Source organism: Periplaneta americana, chromosome 4 (genome assembly GCF_040183065.1).
Source record: "Periplaneta americana isolate PAMFEO1 chromosome 4, P.americana_PAMFEO1_priV1, whole genome shotgun sequence".
NCBI classification, from domain to species: domain Eukaryota; kingdom Metazoa; phylum Arthropoda; class Insecta; order Blattodea; family Blattidae; genus Periplaneta; species Periplaneta americana.
The window spans coordinates 201,236,406-201,257,715 of NC_091120.1; the positions used below are offsets into that span (position 1 = coordinate 201,236,406).

Below are 21,310 nucleotides of genomic sequence, written 5' to 3' on the forward strand. Positions count from 1 at the left end.
TGCTGTGAATGAAGGACACAACCAAAAGACAGACGCATACTAATACTGTATCTATTGACCGTTAATATTGTGATTTCTCTAAGTATGACAGGAAGTGAGCTAGTGTTATACTATACGTGTCTATTTGATGTGTAAACCGTGAAATCATATTTTACTACGTACCATTTGAGGTCATGCCTTATTGGTGTTACTTACGAGGTTCCAACCAATCTTCGACTGCTGACTTGAAATTGACTACTATTTATTTTAAGACTGTATTTTTGTAATACGTTTTCTCATATTGCATGAAAGACAACTTGAATTAGCTTCCCCTGCTCAAAATTTCACGCTACGCCACTGGTGATTTGTATGGCTCAAACCAGTGAATCCTTAACATTTTTTTTACATCGAGTTCCTCTGTCAGACTTGGAGACTGGAGGTTTTGAACACCAAGTAAGCTACTAGAGTGGTGATAGCCAAAGTTGATCCCTAAATGAGCTAGCCAACGTTAGCAAACCATAGAGGTAGAGCACGTGTTCATAATGTAAGAAAGATTTCCTTCTTAAATAGCTGTTGCAACTTGGAACAGCTTTGTGTTCGAAGTAAATTTATATACTGTGAGGCTGTAATTGTTATGGGCTGAACAGTAGTGTTTGGAACATAGCCCTGCAATATATATATATATATGACCAAGAGGAAGTTAGAAGCAAGCTGACATTTTTCATTATAAGCAGTCACCATATTGTAAGGAAATTTCGAAATTTTTCAATAAACAGTGTATCCTTCTTGAACATAACCTATAATAAAACAATTTATTACTTGAAAACTAATGAAGACATTTCCACGCAACTTTTCTACATAAACAGTAACTCAAAAGTTTTTTTTACGCGTGTTTTTTTTACAGCACCTTGATATGAGCACCATTAGTGGCCCTACAGATGTCCAATCTATATTCAGTTGCTGCCCATGTGACGATGTAGATCCAGAATTGAGTCTTCACAAAACCCCACAGGAAAAAATCAAGTGGAGTTAGGTCTGGTGATCTAGGTGGCCAACCGATTGGATGAACACCCCTCTCAGTCCAGCGTCCAGGAAAGATATGGCCCAGAAAGTTCATCACTTCATTTGCATAAAGGCATGATGCACCATCTTGCTGAAAAATGACGCCCTGTGGATGTTGAAGCACAGAATACAACTACAGCATGTCCAGGTAGTTTTATTGTGTTCACAGTTTTTTCAGTGAAGAACAGGCCTATGATCCTGTCATTCATTAGTGCGCATCACACATTCACTTCGGAAGAATTGAGTGGGAATTTTACTTGCTTCATATTCTGCATTGTGCTTGTGGACCTTTCAGGAAATGCGGAATGCTGCCTCATATGAGAAGCAGTTTCCGTCGAGGAATGTGTCATTTTCTTCAGTTTCATTTAACATGGTTTCTGCAATGTCTTTCTGCTACAGATTGTTCTTGGATTGATTTCCTGGCATAATTGCAGTTTGTAGACTTGTAGGTGCAATTTTTTTATGGTCACCATCATGCAGTGTGAATGAGGTACACCTAACTCTCTTCTAGCTCCATTGGAAGGTCTTATGGATGTCCTCCACAACTTCATCTGAAACTTTGCATTTGGCTTGTTTGCCAGAATTGGATAACAAATATTCTATTTCACACAATTGTTTGTCCTATTATATGTAATTGACATATAGGTGAGATTGTCATTCAGTCTCACTTGATAGGTGGAAAATGACTTGTGAGTTTCACAGAATTATACTATGCTGGAGAAAGCACACAGAAGACCTGCTGTGAAGTCGACATCAGTACTTAAGCTGCAACTTCGCTCTGACATGTCTCATGCAGTGCTAAGCATTATGACCAGGGTTAGGATTTTTAGTGGCAATTTTCATGATAAGAAAGGAAGGGAAAAAGGTGCTAAAATAAGCCAAAAAAAAAAGAGACTAAAAAGTCCTTTTTCTCCTATAGCCCATAAGTTTCAAATTGAACATTAATTCTTCCTCGAAATATTCTTCTATAACGATTATATTGACGAATCTCAATTTCTTCATCACCAGAAGAAGAATGTTTTTTTTTTTAATTATTAAAAAAACACCTCGGCTAATTTTAGGATTTAAAATAATGTATCTCCAGTTCAACTGTTTAGCCACATCGTTCTCCTGTAGCCCATAACGCATTATTTATTAAAAAATTGAAAGTGTGTAAAAATAAAATTATGTTAGTATTTGTAAAGCAATGGGATTTATTTAATCAAGTTTAAATACTGACTATATCCACCATATTATTCTTTCACAAGCAATAAAAGTAAGATAGCCCGAAAAATGGGGCAATAAAATCTCCCTCCTCCTATTTAATATAATTGAAATAAACTCACTTCAAACTATGAACATGTTTGTTCCATACCATTATTAATTATTGAACAGAGGAAGGAAAGAACATAAGCTGTTGTACCTTAAAACATTAAGCATCTGTAAGTTCTTCACAGTAAATTTGTTTCTGTTTGGAGATAAGACGTCTTTATAGATGCTAAAACTTCTTTCCACATCCACTGAGACAAGTGGGGCAAACTTTGTGTTCGCAGAATGGCAGCTCTGTAGATTTAACAAATTCCAGAACATCTGGATTCTTCTGAAGACTAGCCTCAAGTTTGTCTCTGGCAAAATCATCCAACTGTTGAAGTAATATTTTCCTTTCCTGTTTTTCCTTTTCAAGGTCTCGTTCCAAGTTTTAATGGCTACTGCCAGATACTTGTAAGCAAAATAGTTCAGTTTGCAAAAGTTGCTGCATCTTGGAAATTGCACCTGCGTCGGTTGGATCCAGAGAAAGTACAAACTGATCTTGTCAAAGTTTTCACATAAGAAAGCAGCACAATCAATCCACATTCCCCAGTGAGTAATGACTGGGAATTTTGAAAGGGGTAGGTCTGTGATTTCTCTGTAGACAACAGTGCGACTCGGAGCTTTCAGGAGAATTTTTTTCAGGCTAGAGATGAACTGATTCACAATGTCGTATCCATTCCTAATGGATTCACAAACCCTATGAAGAGCTGGGTCAAACAGTTTACATGCTTTAATTTAGGGAACAATGGCTTCAACTGGTTAACTGTTGGAATCATGTACAGAACCTAATCCGTAACTACCAGAACAACTTTTTCAAACTGGATACCATTGAGCCATAGCTTTTGACAGAAGTCCATGAATGACTGCATTACTCTACTGGCATTGACTTTCTGCAACTCATATCTTGAATAACATGGACTTAACTTCTTCATCTGCTAGGGGAAAGATCAAAATGCTCAAAATATATTGATTGATTGAGTCTGAGGTTTCATCCAGCATGATTTCCACGTTGTAATAACACTTTCTCCGTGATTCTTTGTATGGTTTCTTGATGAACATACCTGATTGAGGTTTTTTCCAGGGTTTTCCCTCAACCCAATATGAGCAAATCGATCGTCTGGTTCAAAAGTGCGACAACTCAAAAAAACAAGTTTTGAGATATCTTCAGTTGAAAGTTTCAAATAAATCACCTAGAAAGGAACAGATTTCATAACTACGACAATTAGAAATGAGTCAGTATTCAGGACGAATATATTACAATCTTCCAGTTCATTATTAATAGATTTCGAAATGTAGTAATAATGAATTAGTAAAGTCCATAGTTATAATTACTTCTAAAGCAGTTTATTTCGTTTTTTTTCTTTTTGGTTGTAAATATGACTTACCTCAATATTGAATTGGAAAGAGCTCCGAAAGGGGCTTTCAGTAGTATAAATAACTAAAAAATGGCAATTTTTAAGTTGTCGCACTTTTGAACTGGACGATCGAAATGCTAGGTAACTTTCGGTGTTGGACCCCGGACTCATTTCACCGGCATTATCACCTTCATCTCATTCAGACGCTAAATAACCTAAGATGTTGATAAAGCGTCGTAAAATAACCTACTAACAGAAATTGATGAACATTCTTTGTATGGTTTCTTGATGAACAGACTCAAGATAGCTTTTTCTTAAAATACCGGTACTCTAGTGAGGTACTGACATCCGTGTATATTTTTCAAGAAACCCTTTGAAGACTGAATGGTTCACCTTATTGAGTGTAATTCCTGCTTGAGTTGAAGCTGCACACATATCATTGCTAAATCCCTTCAAATTTTGGGCCTTCGAAGAACACTGCTCAAAGACATTTCGTAATAGCAGCTGTCTGGATTTTACTAGTTTGAAGAATCTTATTCTTCTGATGCTTCGAACTAGAAATGTGTTACAGGATACGATTTCACTGGTGTTTCTCATACAGTGCATCGTATAATGATTCCATCAGTTTCAATGAAATCTCACTTGAATTCATGAGAGCAAAATATCGCGATTTGAAAGCCTTTGGCATTGTGAATCCATATACTTGTTAAGCAACAGGCAATTTCAGATACTAAGTGTATCTGTAGCAGTTAATTTTTACTACCCATTATATTAGATTTAAATTTCAAGCTAAAACTTAGTGCTGACTATTGTCAACAATTACAATGTATAAATACACAACTATTGATTCTAGTTAAATTTAAAAGAAAACGAATGCACTCATATTTCCCATTGTTGCAGGAGTGCTGCATTTGTTTTTATTTCAGTCCCGCATTCACTGAAATCAGACTGAAGGAAGTAAAATAATAAAATGTGCTGTGGAAAAATAAAAAAAGAGTAGCAGAAAAAGGTCAGAAAAGGGGATTATTGGAAGAGTGGTGTTATAAAAGATAAAGGTCACAGAAAGGGGGAGGGGGGAAAGGTGCTGAAAAATTACTTCCCTTCTAAATTTCAAGGAAACGTCTTAACATATTGGTTTTTTTCAATAGCTCTTAATTTCCACGTCAAAGAAAAGATGTGCACCTAAAAATCCTAACCCTGATTATGACACTATGCAAGATATGCGAACAAAACATCTTGAGTTACTGTTATGTAGAAAAAATCTGTATGGAAATATTAGTTTTCAAGTAATACATTTTTGTTTCATTATACTTTCAAACTTTACACATTGTACAAATATCACTGCATGTACTTGCCATTATGCAGACTATGATAATTCATAATGTAATGATTGTTGCTGTTATTAGATACATTTATTGTGTTATAAATAGTGAATGGATTTCTAAGTGCTAAAAAGGAAAATTTAGAACTTCATAAAATCAGATTTAGGACTTCCAGGATTTTACATAAATTAAAATTATTAATTGTTAATTTTAAGTAAATATCCCATGTTAAGTGGAATTTATGTACAAAGAACTGAACACTCAAATTCTATCAGTGAAAGAGACTGATTGCTGATTGATCAGTTTCATTTCGCATAACAGGGTGCATTGAGGCGAAAACTAATTTGTAAGCTCTTGTCTGACGTCAACAACCTACCAACCTCTTCTATGCTAGAATGGTCTTTTCCAAACGAATTTGAGTTCAAGAAAATTAGGTAAAATCTTCTCTCACCTTTCAAGACGAATATGGAGCTAACTTGTCAGACTAGTGTTTGTCTGTGAGGTAATTTTTTTACATTTTAAATAGCATTTTTTTATAGTTTCTGCGCATTTTTGCATTTTAGTACTGGTATTTTTATTTTAAATACTTCCTTACAAATGGCTTTTAAGGAACCCGAAGATTCATTGCTGCCCTCACATAAGCCCACCATCAATCCCTTTCCTGTGCAAGATTTTAAATAGGGTATATACAAAAAACTAAATCGGCACTTTTCAGGCACAAACATAGTTTTTAGGCATTTATAGGAGTTTATTGTTCATTTAGGCGGCGTTTTAGGTCCTATAAAATTTCAATAGGGAGATCTTGTGTAGAGATAGCTGAATAATATAAAGTGACATCAAAAACTTTTTGCTTGCATTTTTAACTATATCTTGATTGTACCTATGCAGTGTAAAATATTTTCTTCTCCCTATCACGTATTAAGCCTGGTGGCCCATTACGGTCTCACTCCATCGTTTAGCAGACGGCCCAAAGATCTTGTTCCTAAAGGGCGGTAATTTAGTGCTTGGCGTGGTATCCTCGTTCTAGGCATCCTGAGTATATGAGATTTCCATTTCTGTCTATAATTTTGAATTTTCTCTAAAATTGGGTCAATATTTAATTTCTTTCAAAATAGTCAAATTTTTCTTCTTGTCTAATCTAGTGTAGCCAGCAGTTCTTCTTCAAAACTTCATTTCATTGGCAGTGATTCGGTGTCCATCACATTTACGTATGGTCCAAGCTTCACTTCCATACATGAGAACAGGTCTCACCAATGATTTATAGGCTTTAATTCTAGAAAATTTTTGGACAAGAGAAGGTTTGAAAATGTTATTAATGGTATTCATTGCATAGTGAAAGTAATTCAGTTTTGTAGAAATATCATTCTCTTGTTCATAGCTCAAATGATAAGCAAAATATTTAAAACATGAGACGTTCTACAGGTTTATTATGAAGGCAAATTTTGCTGCGGAATGATTTTTTCCGATGAATCCCATTACTTCAGTTTTATTAATTGAAATTTCCATCTCGTATTCCTCAGAAATGAGTTGTAATTGGAAAACAGAACATTGGAGGCCATCTTCAGAATCTGCTTATAATATTACATTATCTGCAAACAGTAATACAGTAGAGCATTGATTATCCGAATACCGATCAACCGAAAGCATTCCAGTTGGCAAATTTGCATTTGCACGCACGCCATGTAGAAGTTTCGCTAGCACTGTTAGTGAGATTTAGTAGCAAAAAAAAAAAAAACGAGTCTCAGCTCTGAAGGAAACAGAAAAAGTTTGGACTTCTTTTCCTAAACTGTAGGCCTACTTTAATGGCTGTTTTGAACTTGTCAAACTAGGCTAGTCAGTTTTTGATGTTATTTGTAAGACGCGTGATACAAAATATATAGGCTACTGTATGTACAGTTTTGTGTTTAATATCAGTGTTTCTTTGTTTCCTACTGCTCCTATGACACCGGTACAATTTGTTTTCATAAATGATTGGTTATCCGAAAAATCAGTTATCCAAACACATTATCCCATCCCCTATTCTTTTGGATAATCGATGCTCTACTGTATATCTAACTTTAAATTTCGATTGATGTTCAAATTATCATGTTTGTTTAAAATATTACCATGGCAACTAAAACTTACCATTAAGCAAAGTCTGCATGGTATAGTCAAAAAACAACGTACAGTAAAAATGTAAGGAAAAAGTTTTTGATGTCACTGTACATTTGGGACATAGCAAACAAAATAGGTACGAAACTAGAAATTCATTACCTAGTTATAAAATTAATTTTGTTGAGAACAAAATTAATCGCACTTCATTGTCTAAAATAGAGTATGAAATATCAACTGACCAGAGGGTGGGGGAGGGGAATGGAAGACCTACTGTTCCTTTATTTAGCCCATGAGTTCATTTCATGTTGCCTTGCATTAAGATCTGTATGAGAGAGACAAAAAAAAGAATTTCCGCTTCTGTCCCTTCTTAAAAGAGCAGAAGTGACATAAGTGAAGTGGACATGTCTCCTACCAAATTACCGAAGTGGATGAAGTCATGTCTCATTGTCAAAAACAGTTTGATTAAAAAAAAATATATGCTGATCAGTACCGAACTTTGCTTTCCCCCTCCCCCTTCAAAGTATGAGAACATGAAAGGAGTTCTGAATGTTGACACTGAGCATTGTATAACCCTCTCAGCAATATTTGAGCCTTCAAAGAAATCGTCATTTTGATTTATAGAGAATGTAACCATATTTCTGATAAATCTACGTAATTATGCAAATCTAGTCTTTCAGGTAAAGCTCCCTGTAAAGCAGATTTGAATAATTTCAAGGGAAAAATTGTTCCGGGGCCGGGTATCGATCCCGAGACCTCTGGTACGTTCAACCAGAGGTCTCGGGATTGATACCCAGTCCTGGAACAATTTTTCCCTTGAAATTATTCAAATCTACGTAATATTTCTGATTTAAAGATATTTATTTGTAAATTGTATTTGAGAAGGTCAGAAGCAAAGGGATATAATTGCACTGAAGTTATTTTTGCGAAAATGTGATTGAAAGTACTCAAACTTCCGTAAATTTTTTATTTATATTTTAGTGTGTAATGTGGTTAAAAGATATATCCCTTTGCCAGTAAAATTTGAGATGCTTTAGCTTGCCCTTAACTCATGTTCGTAGCAGTATCACTTGTACACCTTTGCTTCTGACCCTCTCATTTGATACAGATAACAGCATGTTTTAAGAATACCTGGAAATTTACTTACAGGATACTCTATTAAATTACGGATATTTTACTTTTTACACTGTTACATACATATTGTTTTTCTACAAACCTCAACTTTTTAACAGTTTCAATTCTAGTCAGTTTCATTTTATGATGGAGATGAAATGTTCTGAGAGGACATTGTTGATTGTAAACAGAAACAAAACACTGCTGGTAAAAAAGAAAAGAAGACAATAGTTATAAGGAAATCTAAAATGTATTGACAGTATTCATTACTTGTATATCGAAAGTTTGCAATCTAGATCACTTTCTTGTATTACGAAATTACCAAAATAAAATAATCAGTAAATAATTTAACTGTGTGGTGTTGTAAAGGAGATTGCAGTTACTATATATGGACTTTGAAGAGCCTTTCATTGGAGTTCAACAAATGTAGTAGCTTCAGCTTGTATGCTGTGATTTTTTAGTGGTTTACCTAATGAGAGAGAGTGATCTATCTGACAAAAACTGTTTCCACTGTCACATTCAGGGTCTATTAGTTTGCTTAGTATTTGATATTCTGAAATGAAAACATTTAGTCTTAATTCACATTTAGCATAATTCAGCCGGAGCTTTGTTCTGTTCGCAGAAGAGTTCGATTTTTTGTGAGGTTTGTGGTTGAAACATGTGAGGCAGGCTTATCTTGATGAACTGCATACATTTTCACATTCATTCCCAGTTTTAAATAAGAACTGGTGTCACAGCCCAGAACAAACACTAATTGCTTCAGTTTCTTAAGCTGCAGCTTTTTCCATGCGACATTATGTGTGTGTATTGGTTTACAGTTATATTAAGATATATGCGACAGTTTGTAGTTGAATTTACTGTTGCATTGGGTAAATGGATTCCTTAGGGTCGTATTCATAGACGAGACTTTGGACCAAAGTTGACTTTGGAAAGTACAAAGTCGCCATTTTCCTATTCACAGTCGACGCTTTGACGAAAGTAAACTTCGATCTTGACTTTACTTCAAAGTCGCCGAAAATCTAGACTTAGACTGTGGCTTTCGTTCGTGGACATAAGAAAAATGGCTGATATTTGGGAAATTGTTATATTTGCCGAGAAGATTGATAACATCCAGGAAATTATTGAAGCTCCTCATGTTTCTCGGCGTGCAAAACTGTGTTGAATTTTATAGAGATAATGAATTCAAATCAAGATACAGATTTGAAAAATAGACCATATTAAATAATATTCACATGTTTCAACATGCACTGATAAATAATAGAATAATAAAAAAGGGTTATTTGTAAGAAGTCGTCGCTGAACGATTCACATCGTTTATAGTTCACTTCTAGGGTATTGTTACACAACAAGATGGATGCACTGAACGATTCACATCATTTATAGTTCACTTCTGTGAACGATTTCATTGTCTATTGTTACACAACACATTAAACCTGGAGTAATTTAAGCTTATTAATCAAATAAATAATTCTACTTACTGTTTTTTATATGCTCACCTGTATGTAATTTCTATTTTATACGTATTTCATTGTTATTTTCCATCCGAAGATCATTAAGAACGATGAATATTACTTAATATCTCCTATCTTTCTTCAAATAGTGTTTATATGCCATGTTAATTTTCATTTGTTTTCATAAGTTAACAATGATGCACATTGGGAGCAACTTATAAGAAATTATTTTCCTACACAATCCACGCTATATTCACGTTGTTTTGGAATTATTAATCGAAGATGGTTTGCTTATTGTTTATTACATGCACATTTGTATGTAATTTCTATTCCATACGGTTTTTTTTCTATCCCCCGATCATTAAGAATGGTGAATATTGTTCATGCTTGTTTCTTGTATTTCTTAAAATAATGTTATGTGGCATGTTAGTTTTTATTTGTCGTTATTTACGTAAAAATGATGCGCCAAAAAATAAAAAATAATAATAATTTCGTACTCACTCCACATCCTATGTATTCACATTTGTTTTTCAGTGATTTATTAAAGAATGTACCGGTATTTAATAGACTAATAATTTAGAAACATGTTACATAAATCATCCTTGTGCCAAAAGAGAATGCTCCCTGGACCAAACTGTCGTATTTTGCAGTGGTCGTCAGTACTCGCTGAAATGGGTAATAATAATATAATAAAATAATGTTGTACGTAGCATTTAGAAACATGTTACATAAATCATCCTTGTGCCATAAGAGAATGCTCCCTGGACCAAATTATCATATTTTGCAGTGGTCGTCAGTATTCGCTGAAATGGGTAATAATATAATATAATTGTTTTGCACGTAGCAAGCGGGGTATCGGGGCTCAAGCCCCGATCATGATCCGACGTGTAGCACATGATGTAAAAAGCGGGGTTTCAGGGCTGCAAGCCCCGATGATGATCCGACGTGTAGCACATGATGTAAAAAGCAGGGTATCGGGGCTCCAAGCCCCGATGATGATCCGATGTGTAGCACATGATGTAAAAAGCGGGGTATCGGGCAGCCCCCGATGATGATCCGACATGTAACACATGACGTAGAAAGCGGGATATCGGGGCTGCAAGCCCCGATGATGATCCGACATGTAGCACATGATGAAAAAAGCGGGGTATCGGGGCTGCAAGCCCCGATAATGATCTGACGTGTAGCACATGATGAAAAAAGCGGGGTATCGGGGCTGCAAGCCCCGATGATGATCCGACATGTAGCACATGATGAAAAAAGCGGGGTATCAGGGCTGCAAGCCCCGATGATGATCTGACTTGTAGCACATGATGAAAAAAGCGGGGTGTCGGGGCTGCAAGCCTCGATGATGATCCGACATGTAGCACATGATGAAAAAAGCGGGGTGTCGGGCACTTAAAAGTGCCTTTTCGAAAGCATGGTGATGCGCATTTGACAAACGCAGTGTACGTACTTTCTAATAATCCCTTTTTATTTTTCGTTATTTACGTAAAAATGATGCGCCAAAAAATAATAATAATTTCGTACTCACTCCACTTCCTATATTTACATTTGTTTTTCAGTGATTTATTAAAGAATGTACCGGTATTTAAAAGACTAATAATTTAGAAACATGTTACATAAATCATCCTTGTGCCAAAAGACAATGCTTCCTGGACCAAATTATCGTATTTTGCAGTGGTCGTCAGTGCTCGCTGAAATGGGTAATAATATAATATAATTATGTTGTACGTAGCAAGATCGATTATTCAATTGATAGGATATTTTATGAGGTTGTCATGACTGAGATATCTATTGTCAATTGCTTTTATTTGTCAGAAGGCCTTGACTGACGGGTATATAAGGACCGGCGCCCTTAGGAGTGGAGGTCGGGGTTTGGGATGGCTCACAAGTAACAAGGGAGAGAGACACCTAGTATTTTAACCCTGCTGTTCTGTTAGATTTTACTATACGAATGTGCTGTTCGGGTCAATATGACCCGACCTATTATAATTGCATATAAAATTACAAAACCATGTTTGTGAACATTTGCATGACTACAATAACATAGTTTATCATTATTGCTATTGTTAACATTACTGTTATTTATTTATTTATTTTATTATAATCTTACATTATTTTGATTTTTTTATTATTATTCGTTCATGATATTTTATTTTGCTATATTATTCATTTGTTTTTTTCTACATTCTTATTAAAAATTAATAACAACAAATTGAAGAAACATACTTGTTTGTATGAAATGTTTAACTTATAATACAACAATAGGCCTTGAAGAATTATAGATTGAACTACATGCTTGTGCTATGTTATAATGATTAACTTCTGTCTGACGTTTTGTGTAATACACATGATATACATAATCACAATTCTTTCTCATTGCTTACAATTATGTGACACAAATATGTGACATGACCTTTACAATATGTTTGCTGTAGTTTCCATACAACATGTTCGTTTTATTGTCATTGCTTGATGGACAGAACTTACAGCGTTCACGCTTTACAGTTTTTCCTCTTGTATACTCTTTTAGGATTTTGAATGTTCTTGACAATTCTGATTGCTTCCTCTGTTCTTGAAAAGTGCTTTCTTGATGAAATATGTTCCTTTGTCAGTGATTTTTCAAGTTCCTCTAAGAATAATCACCTTCTAGTCAATTTATTTGCATTCCAATTTGGGTCTATCGAAGTCCACAAGACATACGCATTGTAAGCAGATACATCAAGAATGTTGTACAAAAATATCACTGGCCATCTGTTTGTTTTTCTTTTGCAAGTATATGTATATGTTGCATGGTGAAGTGTGTCTACAGCCTCTTTGGATGCATTATAATCTAAAATCATTTGAGGCTTCTTATCATTCCTGTTGCTGACTTCATTGACATGATGCAGTGTACTCATTAGCACAACATTTTTGTTTTTCTTTGGGATACAATTGACCACAGTAGTATCATTTGTGAAGTAGAATGAAGAGCTATGTACTTCCTTGTTGTTCATTTGCTGTGGAAGTTCTGGCTTATTTTTCCGGATAGTCCCCAACATTGTCATTTTTCTTTTCAAAAGTATTGTTCCAAATTGTAAGAAGTGAAAAATTTGTCACAAGTTACATTTTGACCCCTTAGCTTACTGGAAAGATCACACACTACCCTCATACCCTGACTTTTTTTTGATGGTCCATATTCTTTCCCTGTATAAACTTGTGCTACCAATGCATATGAAGTTTTGCTGTCACAAAGCATCCGTATTTTTATTCCGTATTTCGATAGTTTGCTGGGAATATACACCTTGAATGGACAGCGACTTCAAAATCCTACTAACTGTTTGACAGTTATATTTTCGCCAGGATTGAAGAATTTGGGAAGGACCTCCAGACATTTCTCCCAAATGCAACGAATAGCAGCAAGTTTATCAGTGCGTCTTCGTTATTCTCTAGTACATTTCTTATCAAATCGAAGGACACGCGATATCTTGCAAAAGGTTTCAAGTGACATAGTTGCCCGCAAAATGTTTCTGCTCGTTTTCTGATGCCACGAACTTTTTGTTGACTCCCCATGAGATCGAGTAACACCAGCAAGAAGCAAGAGTCCTACATAAGCCTGGAAAACAATACAGTCGATATTTGCCCATTGCTGGCCATAAACTCGCCGTCCTTCTATGTTTGGCATCTATGTTATTTCATTATGGTGGCATACCTTGTAAATCCTGGTGTAGTATTGATGAGGTTCGAGGCAGAAAGATGGCCCTGTTGTGGAGGTGGATTCAACTTCCATTCTATAGCTTTATTCTTGAAAGAATTGACTGAACAATATGGACTGGTTGTTCACTGTCAAAATCGTCATCATTTTCACTTTCAGATTCGTAACTTACATTATCTTCAAATTCTGACACAAACTCTTCACTGTCGGAGGAATTCACAATTGATACTAACTGAGCATTACTCAATGGTCTTTCCGTCATGGTGTGTGAACTCAAACTGAGAAACAACATTGAAATATTTATCCAGATAAAATGTAACAGTTTAGAAGGAATTTATTCAGAAAAACAACAGGAAACCAGTCCATTGTTGTAAATTAGTGTATCTGATTGTTGGCAATAATTCAATTTCTACTCATTATAATAAAAGCATGATACAAATTCTTGAAAAAATGTTAATAACACATTAGAAAATAATAAAATCTTATGTTGGGTCATATTGACCCGAACGTTACATAAGTAACAATTACAGATTATGACAAATCTATTTGAAAATTTTAAATTATTTTTAAATCACAAATGCATATTGCATTATTAGACAAAGTCACTGAGTCTCATAAGCATATCTCACTATTTCAAGAAAATATTAAGAAAACAATATTCACTTCGGGTCATATAGATCCGAACAGAACAGCAGGGTTAAAGATTTATATCGTTCACTAGATGAGTTGATTCAACTAACCTGGAAATAATGTGAATCGTTCAGCGACGACTTCTTGTAAATAACCTAAAAAAGGATTACCTGTTCCATTAATAATACTCTCATTTCACTTCGATATTGCTCTATAGATATAAGGATTAATGGTTTACTATTGATTTTGTATATTTAATTGTATTCTTTATACGTCTTCACCAGTTCTAGTAGCATGTCTCTTTCATAATCTGTCATTGATGGCATCTTCTTATCTTTCACGTCTTCACAATTATTTTACATTGAAATAATTAAAAAATGCTGCAACAATCGCTTAACATCTGCCGATGTTCAATTGTTTCACTGATTTGAGACTCAAAAGATGGCTTTGATTGTGGCAATGCCTACTCTACTTCAGCTATTCATTAATTTAATTCGTTTAGAAGGCAATGATTGTGATTGCCAACATTAGAACAAGGTTGTCAAATCTCGACTTACCAAGTCAGAGTCTCAGAAGTATTGTCTATGAATAGGACTTTTGACAAAGTTAAACTTTGCTAAGAAAGTCGACTTTGGGAAGTCTTCAGTCAAAGTCTCGTTTATGAATATGGCCCTTAATGTAGGGCGACCAAGATAATGTTTACCAACAGAAGAAATTTAATGCCAACCTTTCTTATTGTTCTACTTACTGTAGACTTCATGAAAGTAACATCAATTATAATAGCAATGACATCAACTGCAGTTGTCAGTCATTCACAAGTCGGTCATTATATGATGTAAATATTGTGGTTAAAATAGAATAAGCAAAAATGCAAATTAAAATTGATTCCTGATATATTGAAATGTGTTAGCTAGGCGGATTCTTTATTAATACAAATTTCTGGTTATATACTTCGAAAAAAAAGATTATTTTAATTATCTGTCAGATCGTTACTCTCTCTGAACTACATGATTGCGGTAAAGTATACATATGATAAGAAATATTGTAATATTTATAAAGTCGCTAATGATAATACATTCAAGACTTGTTAAATTAAAACTTTTTGTAATATACCGCGTTAAACTATTGAAACTTAAGAGGGTCTGTACCTTTGTGACTAGTTTTGGTGTGATTTCTGCCATTATCAAATGTTATAGTGAGGTTTTGCTAATTCTTCCGGCTTCTTCTTGCTGTATGTTAATAGTTTAACACATTGAAGTTATTAACAAGTTTTTAACATATTATCATTAGTGATATACAAGTGTTAAAAGTGTGTAAATCAAAAATGACTGTATGAAATATTTGCCCAGTGTTTAGAAATGAACACATGTGGAATCCAAGTAGGAATATTCCTCTGCCAAACATTTATCATTGACTTTTCTTTTCAGTTTTCAAGTGCTGTGTCGTCATGTAGCCAATTGAAGTTTTTCTGATTCACCAGTGATAGATAAACGTGGTAGTTTGAAAGAGTTGTGTTGGTGCTTGGGACCGTGTACTGTTGCCAACTTGATAAGACAAAATGCCAAAGCAAAAGTTGTGCTGGTGGTGGTAGAGCCACTATTTCCTTCGCATGAAACTTGTAAATATTTAATACAAAGAACTATTTTAGAGAACATGTATATAAGATTAGTTGTAATAGTATTTACAGAACAGTGTCCTTACTATAATTTTCCTCCATGTTATTTTAGTTGTCATTCTTGCAGAGAGCACTTGTAATCATATATTATGTAACTGTTACAGTAACACTGCCATTGTTGCATGAGTATAAGGTTGTTTGATGTGGTTTGTATCTGTCCATGTGATGGGAAGATTGCGAACAATTTGAAGTTATGTAATACTGCAGAACGAGGTGAAATGTGGAATAACGCAGATTGCTAGGAATCGCGCGCAATTATAGTAAGAAGGCGTGTGGGACATGGAAGGAATAGTACACCAAAAGATACACGAGTTCGCATCCTGACAAGACTCTTGGAGCTGATTTCAAAGGAATAAGCTAAAAAGTGGACATAACAGTAATGGGGAATTATTATTATTATTATTATTATTATTATTATTATTATTATTATTATTATTATTATTATTATTATTATTATTATTGGGAGAATGCAGTAGCATGGCAGTTAAGCCACTTTGCTACAAAGCTGAAACTCGCGAGTTCGATTCCCAATGAGGTTATGGATTTTTCCATTTGACTAAAGAGAGGAGATAGGCCTATATCTTTATGGTTAAAACTTACACTTTTTCAATTTATTATTTTCTTTATAGAAACCCTTTTCTGTTTCTTGCGATGAAAGAATTTCTGAGATCTCTCTGATAGTGTTTTAGATATGCCCTTCAACTTTCCCCATTACTATTTCTCTGTTTTTTAAATTTATTCTTTGTCACTCGTTTTTGAAAACTTTAAAGTTATATTTGTTTCAGTGATAACTCAAATGGTTTTAAGATATTGTAATAAAATTTTGCACATTTGTTTTTGACATCTTAACAACATAAACTATAATATTATCTCTGTCTGGCATTTCTTATAGTTATTTTAAAAATAGTATGGATCATAAAAATGTTGAAATAATGCACTCTATAAAAATTGAAAGAAAAAAATTAATGTTTTACCAAAAGATAAGTAAAATATTTTATTTATATTGTTCACACAGTTACGTATTATAAATATTTCAAAGTAAGAATCATTTTAAATTCATAGATTTTTGGAAAATTTCGGGGAAATGTACAATAATTGTACAACTTTCATCCAGAATTTTGTAAATGTATTATTTTAATTAAAAGCACTTATTTGGAAATATTTAAAATGTGGAGTAAAACAGAAGGAATGTATTGCAAGTTTGCCAAATTTCATTTCACCGGGACTGAAACACACTGAGATATGAAAGTTTTAAGTACACTTAATATTTCATACAGTTGGAAAGTTGCATCTTCCCCATTCATCCTTCCAATGGCATTATGGTTCTGGGATCTACTCAGCCTCAGAAATGAATATTAGGCATATTTCTTTGAGGGCAAAGGTGGCCAGCATGTAAGACTGACATTCTACTATTACTAATATTGATTGTCTGCAAAACTGAAAGTCTTAACCTCCCGCTACCTTATGGACATCCATGACTAGAAATGTGATTTTATGGTGATTATTTTATCCTGATTTCTGTTATTAAAATGGTTTAATTTCGGTGAATATTCTGAAAATAGAAACATTAATTTCGTACATATTTCGCACCCTAAAGGAATTAAAAAAAAATAAAATCACTTTATTATTATTATTATTATTATTATTATTATTATTATTATTATTATTATTATTATTATTATTATTATTGAAACAATCCCTTTAAAACGAACAGAAAATTGTTTACATCTTTAATTAAATTCATAATTCAATTTCACTCGACTGTGAGGAGATGCGAGAAAGAGAAATATTATCTGCTTTCACTGCTGTCTTGTAGTCCCTGAAACTTTTCATATCATCATTGCCAAATGTCTTGAATGTAATGCTGAAAGATCAAATATATGGAAATGTTGATATATATATTTTACAACAAAGAAAATTTTCACGTTTTATTTGAAAGAAAAAGTCATTTTTCATGTGAATTCTCCATAAAATCTGGTTTTTTGTTGAAAATATCGTGCTTTTAAAGTAATTTCGTGAATTTATATCAGTTTCGCGAATATATTTAATTAACTTTAGATTTATATTAAGAAATTTGCATTTTTCATACATGAAATCAAGTTGAACACATTTCTCGTATATTATTAATAATAAATCGCACCCCTACCCATGCTTATAATGGGAACAGTTTTACTTTAACTTATTATTTACATAATACAGTACACATACAGCATTAGATATTACAGTAATGTTTATTCTTTAGTGTAACTTGCCACTAGTGTAAGATACGGTATGATCCGACAGGTTTTGACTTAAATAGCACTCAGTGGAATGGTCCACCTACGTAAATTTGAGCTGTCTGCAATAATAATGGTGATATATAATATGACATAATAATAATATAATGATAAATGGTAACATTAGACAGTGTGGTATGTTGTTAAAATGTTGGAACAAAGCATTATTGTGTATTTTTACTGACCCTGCTCATTGCTGTTAATTCCCCAACTCCACAGTTCTGTTCACTGTGACTTATGACGTCACACATTGTGAACTGCTCAAAACTTCCCCTATGCACATCACAGTAACAAACTAGCTTTGCTAGACTTCCCAAATATGGACATTTGTGTTGTTGACATGCTGAAGCCCTTCTGTCATGATAAGACGAAACATAGGGAAAAACAAAACGCATGTTTTATGAAAAGAAAAAAAAAATAAATAAAATAAACATTGTTATTTTTGTTCTCTTAAAATATTTTTTCCAACTCAGTCTTAATTGTTTGTAAATATTTAATTTGGTCGTACTTATTAGAAGAGACTAAATCTCAATTGTTTGTGAAGATGTATTTATTTATTCCTTTTAAGAAACTAATGTTCAGTGAATAGCTGCAGTTATCCCAGTTGGTGTTTATTTTGTCCACTGTTCAGGCAGTTTTTTTTGTTTAGCACTGAAAACTTTTTGTAGAAGATGCTATTTGTTTTCGAGTTCTGCATCATTTTGTGGGTTTTGATAGTACCAAGTAAAACTGTGGAGGACTGTGAAATGTAAATATTACAGATGCTTCCAATGTAAGAGACATGATGCTCCTCCTGTTTGAATTCTTCCAGTGGAGTTTCATAACTGCAGCTCTCCGTGCGATGTGTCAGAATCCATGTTTCTAATGACCTACGTTGTTTGTTCAAGAATGGTGTTGGATTATTTTTATTGCTGGTGGAAAAAAAAACATTCCAACGAATACACACTAATGTACACAGGATATCTCTCCAAGTAGTCAAACACCTGCATGGTTTGTTGCAGCAGCATGCGTCACAAGTTGTAGCTGGCTGTTACATTATTCAGAAAACTTGCTTCACAGCCCAGCTCTTGTCAAATTGTCTTCACAGTGTGCAAAAATATCTATACAGTGAAACCTCTCATTTACGGACATCGAAGGGACGTAACAATCTGTCCGCATCTGGGAGGTGTCCTTTATTGGGAGGGAGGCTCCCCAATCTAACAGTAAATTTATAATATGCATTATATGTATCCCTTCACGCTTTAAATGAAATGTATTACTGTAGTTTAATTCTAAATATAATATACTACTGTAAATGCTTTGCAACTTTGAACTACAGTAGATAAGACTGAAAAAGGAAAATACAGTACAGTGCCATGCAATTTCATTCTAGGTCTACAGTTATGCAGTGCTGTAATTTACAGTTTTCAACTTAACCTTTACGTTCAGGTGCCATGTCTCTGGAAACAGTACAACTGATTGAAGTGAAGAGAATAATCCTACTAACCCTATCATGTGTCGAATACAATTTCACGATCGTGGAAACCTTGGACCCATCAGACAGGTTAAATTTTATGACTTTGTTTATCCACCCGCTTCCAGCTAACAAGTGGTAGCGGGCTGGACTAGTGGTAGCCTAAGAGACCCTTATTGTCTTCTTTCATGTTAAAGAATTTCTGTACAGTTCTCAAAACTAAATTTTTCATTTTTATAACACATTAGGTCTTGAAATCCAAGTTCTGTCCGCAGTCAGGAGGTAAAGCTAGCTTAAGGACTGTGAAACAGCTGTCCGTGTCTGAGAGTGTCTGTAAACGAGAGTTAAATTTATCATTATTTCTATATTATTTCAATTCGGACATAAAAATCTGTCCGTATTTGAGGAGTGTCCGTATCTTGGGGGTGTCCGTAAGGAGAGGTTTCACTGTATATAACTCGGAACTGTACAGTAAGGACTTCCATTTCCTATGCTGGATTCTGGCCTGTCTGTTTAAGTGGTTGTGTCAGTGGATATCGGAACTGTTCGAACCTGAGTGGTTCTATTGTTTATGCTAATAAAAAAAATCTTTTTTAAATATCTGCAGTTTGAAAAGTATTTGAAGTTTTGCTCGTAATCTTCCTTTCATAGTAGCTATTATTTATGATGTATTAGCTAGAATGTTACGTTTAGATATATCAGAATGTACATGATTTAATTTGACTTATTGTTTTGTTTAGTTTACACTTTCTAGGGCATAGTGGTGACACAGAGGAATGGTCATTCTACAGAAATGTAAAATTTCTGAGTTAAGAGTGTGATTGTCTCTTATTTTCGTAAGAACTTGTCTTTGTGCACCGAATTTTGCCCTTAAACTGTATTAAAAAAAAAATCTGTCCAAGTCATTTGACTTGTGACTTGAGTGGTTGTATGAAAGGATTTGTTACAAAAATCAGATTAAACAATTTATTTATAAATCAGAATTTGTTTTATTAATAACATTATAAATTGTGTGGGAAGACGATGCTATCACTCTGTCTCCTCCACCATCTCTTCTTCTTCCTCGAACTCCACATCGTCTTCTGCTGTAGCATCCTGCAATGACACAAATAAAAAAAATAAAACTTAATTTATGATTCTTCTTCACGCCTTTCAGTAGTCTTTGAAATGTAATGTATAGACTTGGGGTTTTAGGATAATTGTCTATTTTATTCCCTAAGCATTTTTAAAATACAGCAGAACCTTAATCATCCATCTCTCGATTAATAATAATAATAATAATAATAACAATAATTTATTTATTAAATCTGGCAGAGCTAAGGCCAGTAGGCCTTCTCTTCCGCCCAGCCAGACTCTAATTCTAATTGAATACAATTGCTTACATAGTTATTACATTAATATCTAGACCATAAAACAACATGAAAGTAAATAATGAAAGTTGGATAAGTAATGTTAGTGTGACAATAATAAACATTGGTAAGAAATAGTTATAATAATAATAATAATAATAATCAAATAATTTAGATATTTATCTGTGATATATATAATAACCATTAAACATTGAGAAACCTGAAACAGCTATTATTGTTAACAAGAATTGTTAGAAAAATATCTCGTTAGCCTATTCTTAAATTGGTTTGATGTCTGACAGTCCCTGACATTACTCGGTAGGGAATTCCAAAGCCGAGGAACAGCCACAGTGAAAGAAGATGAATATGAGGATGTTCGGTGGGAGGGAATGGATAATATTGAGGAGTGTTGTGATCGTGTGTCTAGGTTATGATGGGTGGATAAATTTTGAAAACGAGACGCAAGATAGACAGAAGTGGAGAAGTGCAATATGTGAAAGAGAAGGGAAAGACAGTGGATTTTCCTACGATCTTCTGGATGGAGCCAGGACAACATTTCGAGGGATG

General features: G+C 34.1%; 2 protein-coding genes across 4 annotated transcripts in view; one reads left to right on the forward strand and one right to left on the reverse strand.

Moving 5' to 3' along the window:
- The window catches only part of LOC138698600 (uncharacterized), a 101,306-nt gene extending 80,935 nt beyond the window's left edge, over positions 1-20,371 (forward strand). The window contains exon 9 of one of the 2 annotated variants that reach the window (XM_069824639.1): positions 884-20,371. In XM_069824639.1, coding sequence (XP_069680740.1) covers positions 884-891 — 8 coding nt within the window. In that variant the 3' untranslated portion in view covers positions 892-20,371. The remainder of the gene's footprint in view (positions 1-883) is intronic. The other variant, XM_069824638.1, reaches the window with a different exon arrangement.
- The window catches only part of LOC138698603 (tubulin beta-4B chain-like), a 152,039-nt gene continuing 151,075 nt past the window's right edge, over positions 20,347-21,310 (reverse strand). For both annotated transcript variants that reach the window (XM_069824644.1, XM_069824643.1), the window contains exon 9: positions 20,347-20,489. In XM_069824644.1, coding sequence (XP_069680745.1) covers positions 20,424-20,489 — 66 coding nt within the window. In that variant the 3' untranslated portion in view covers positions 20,347-20,423. The remainder of the gene's footprint in view (positions 20,490-21,310) is intronic.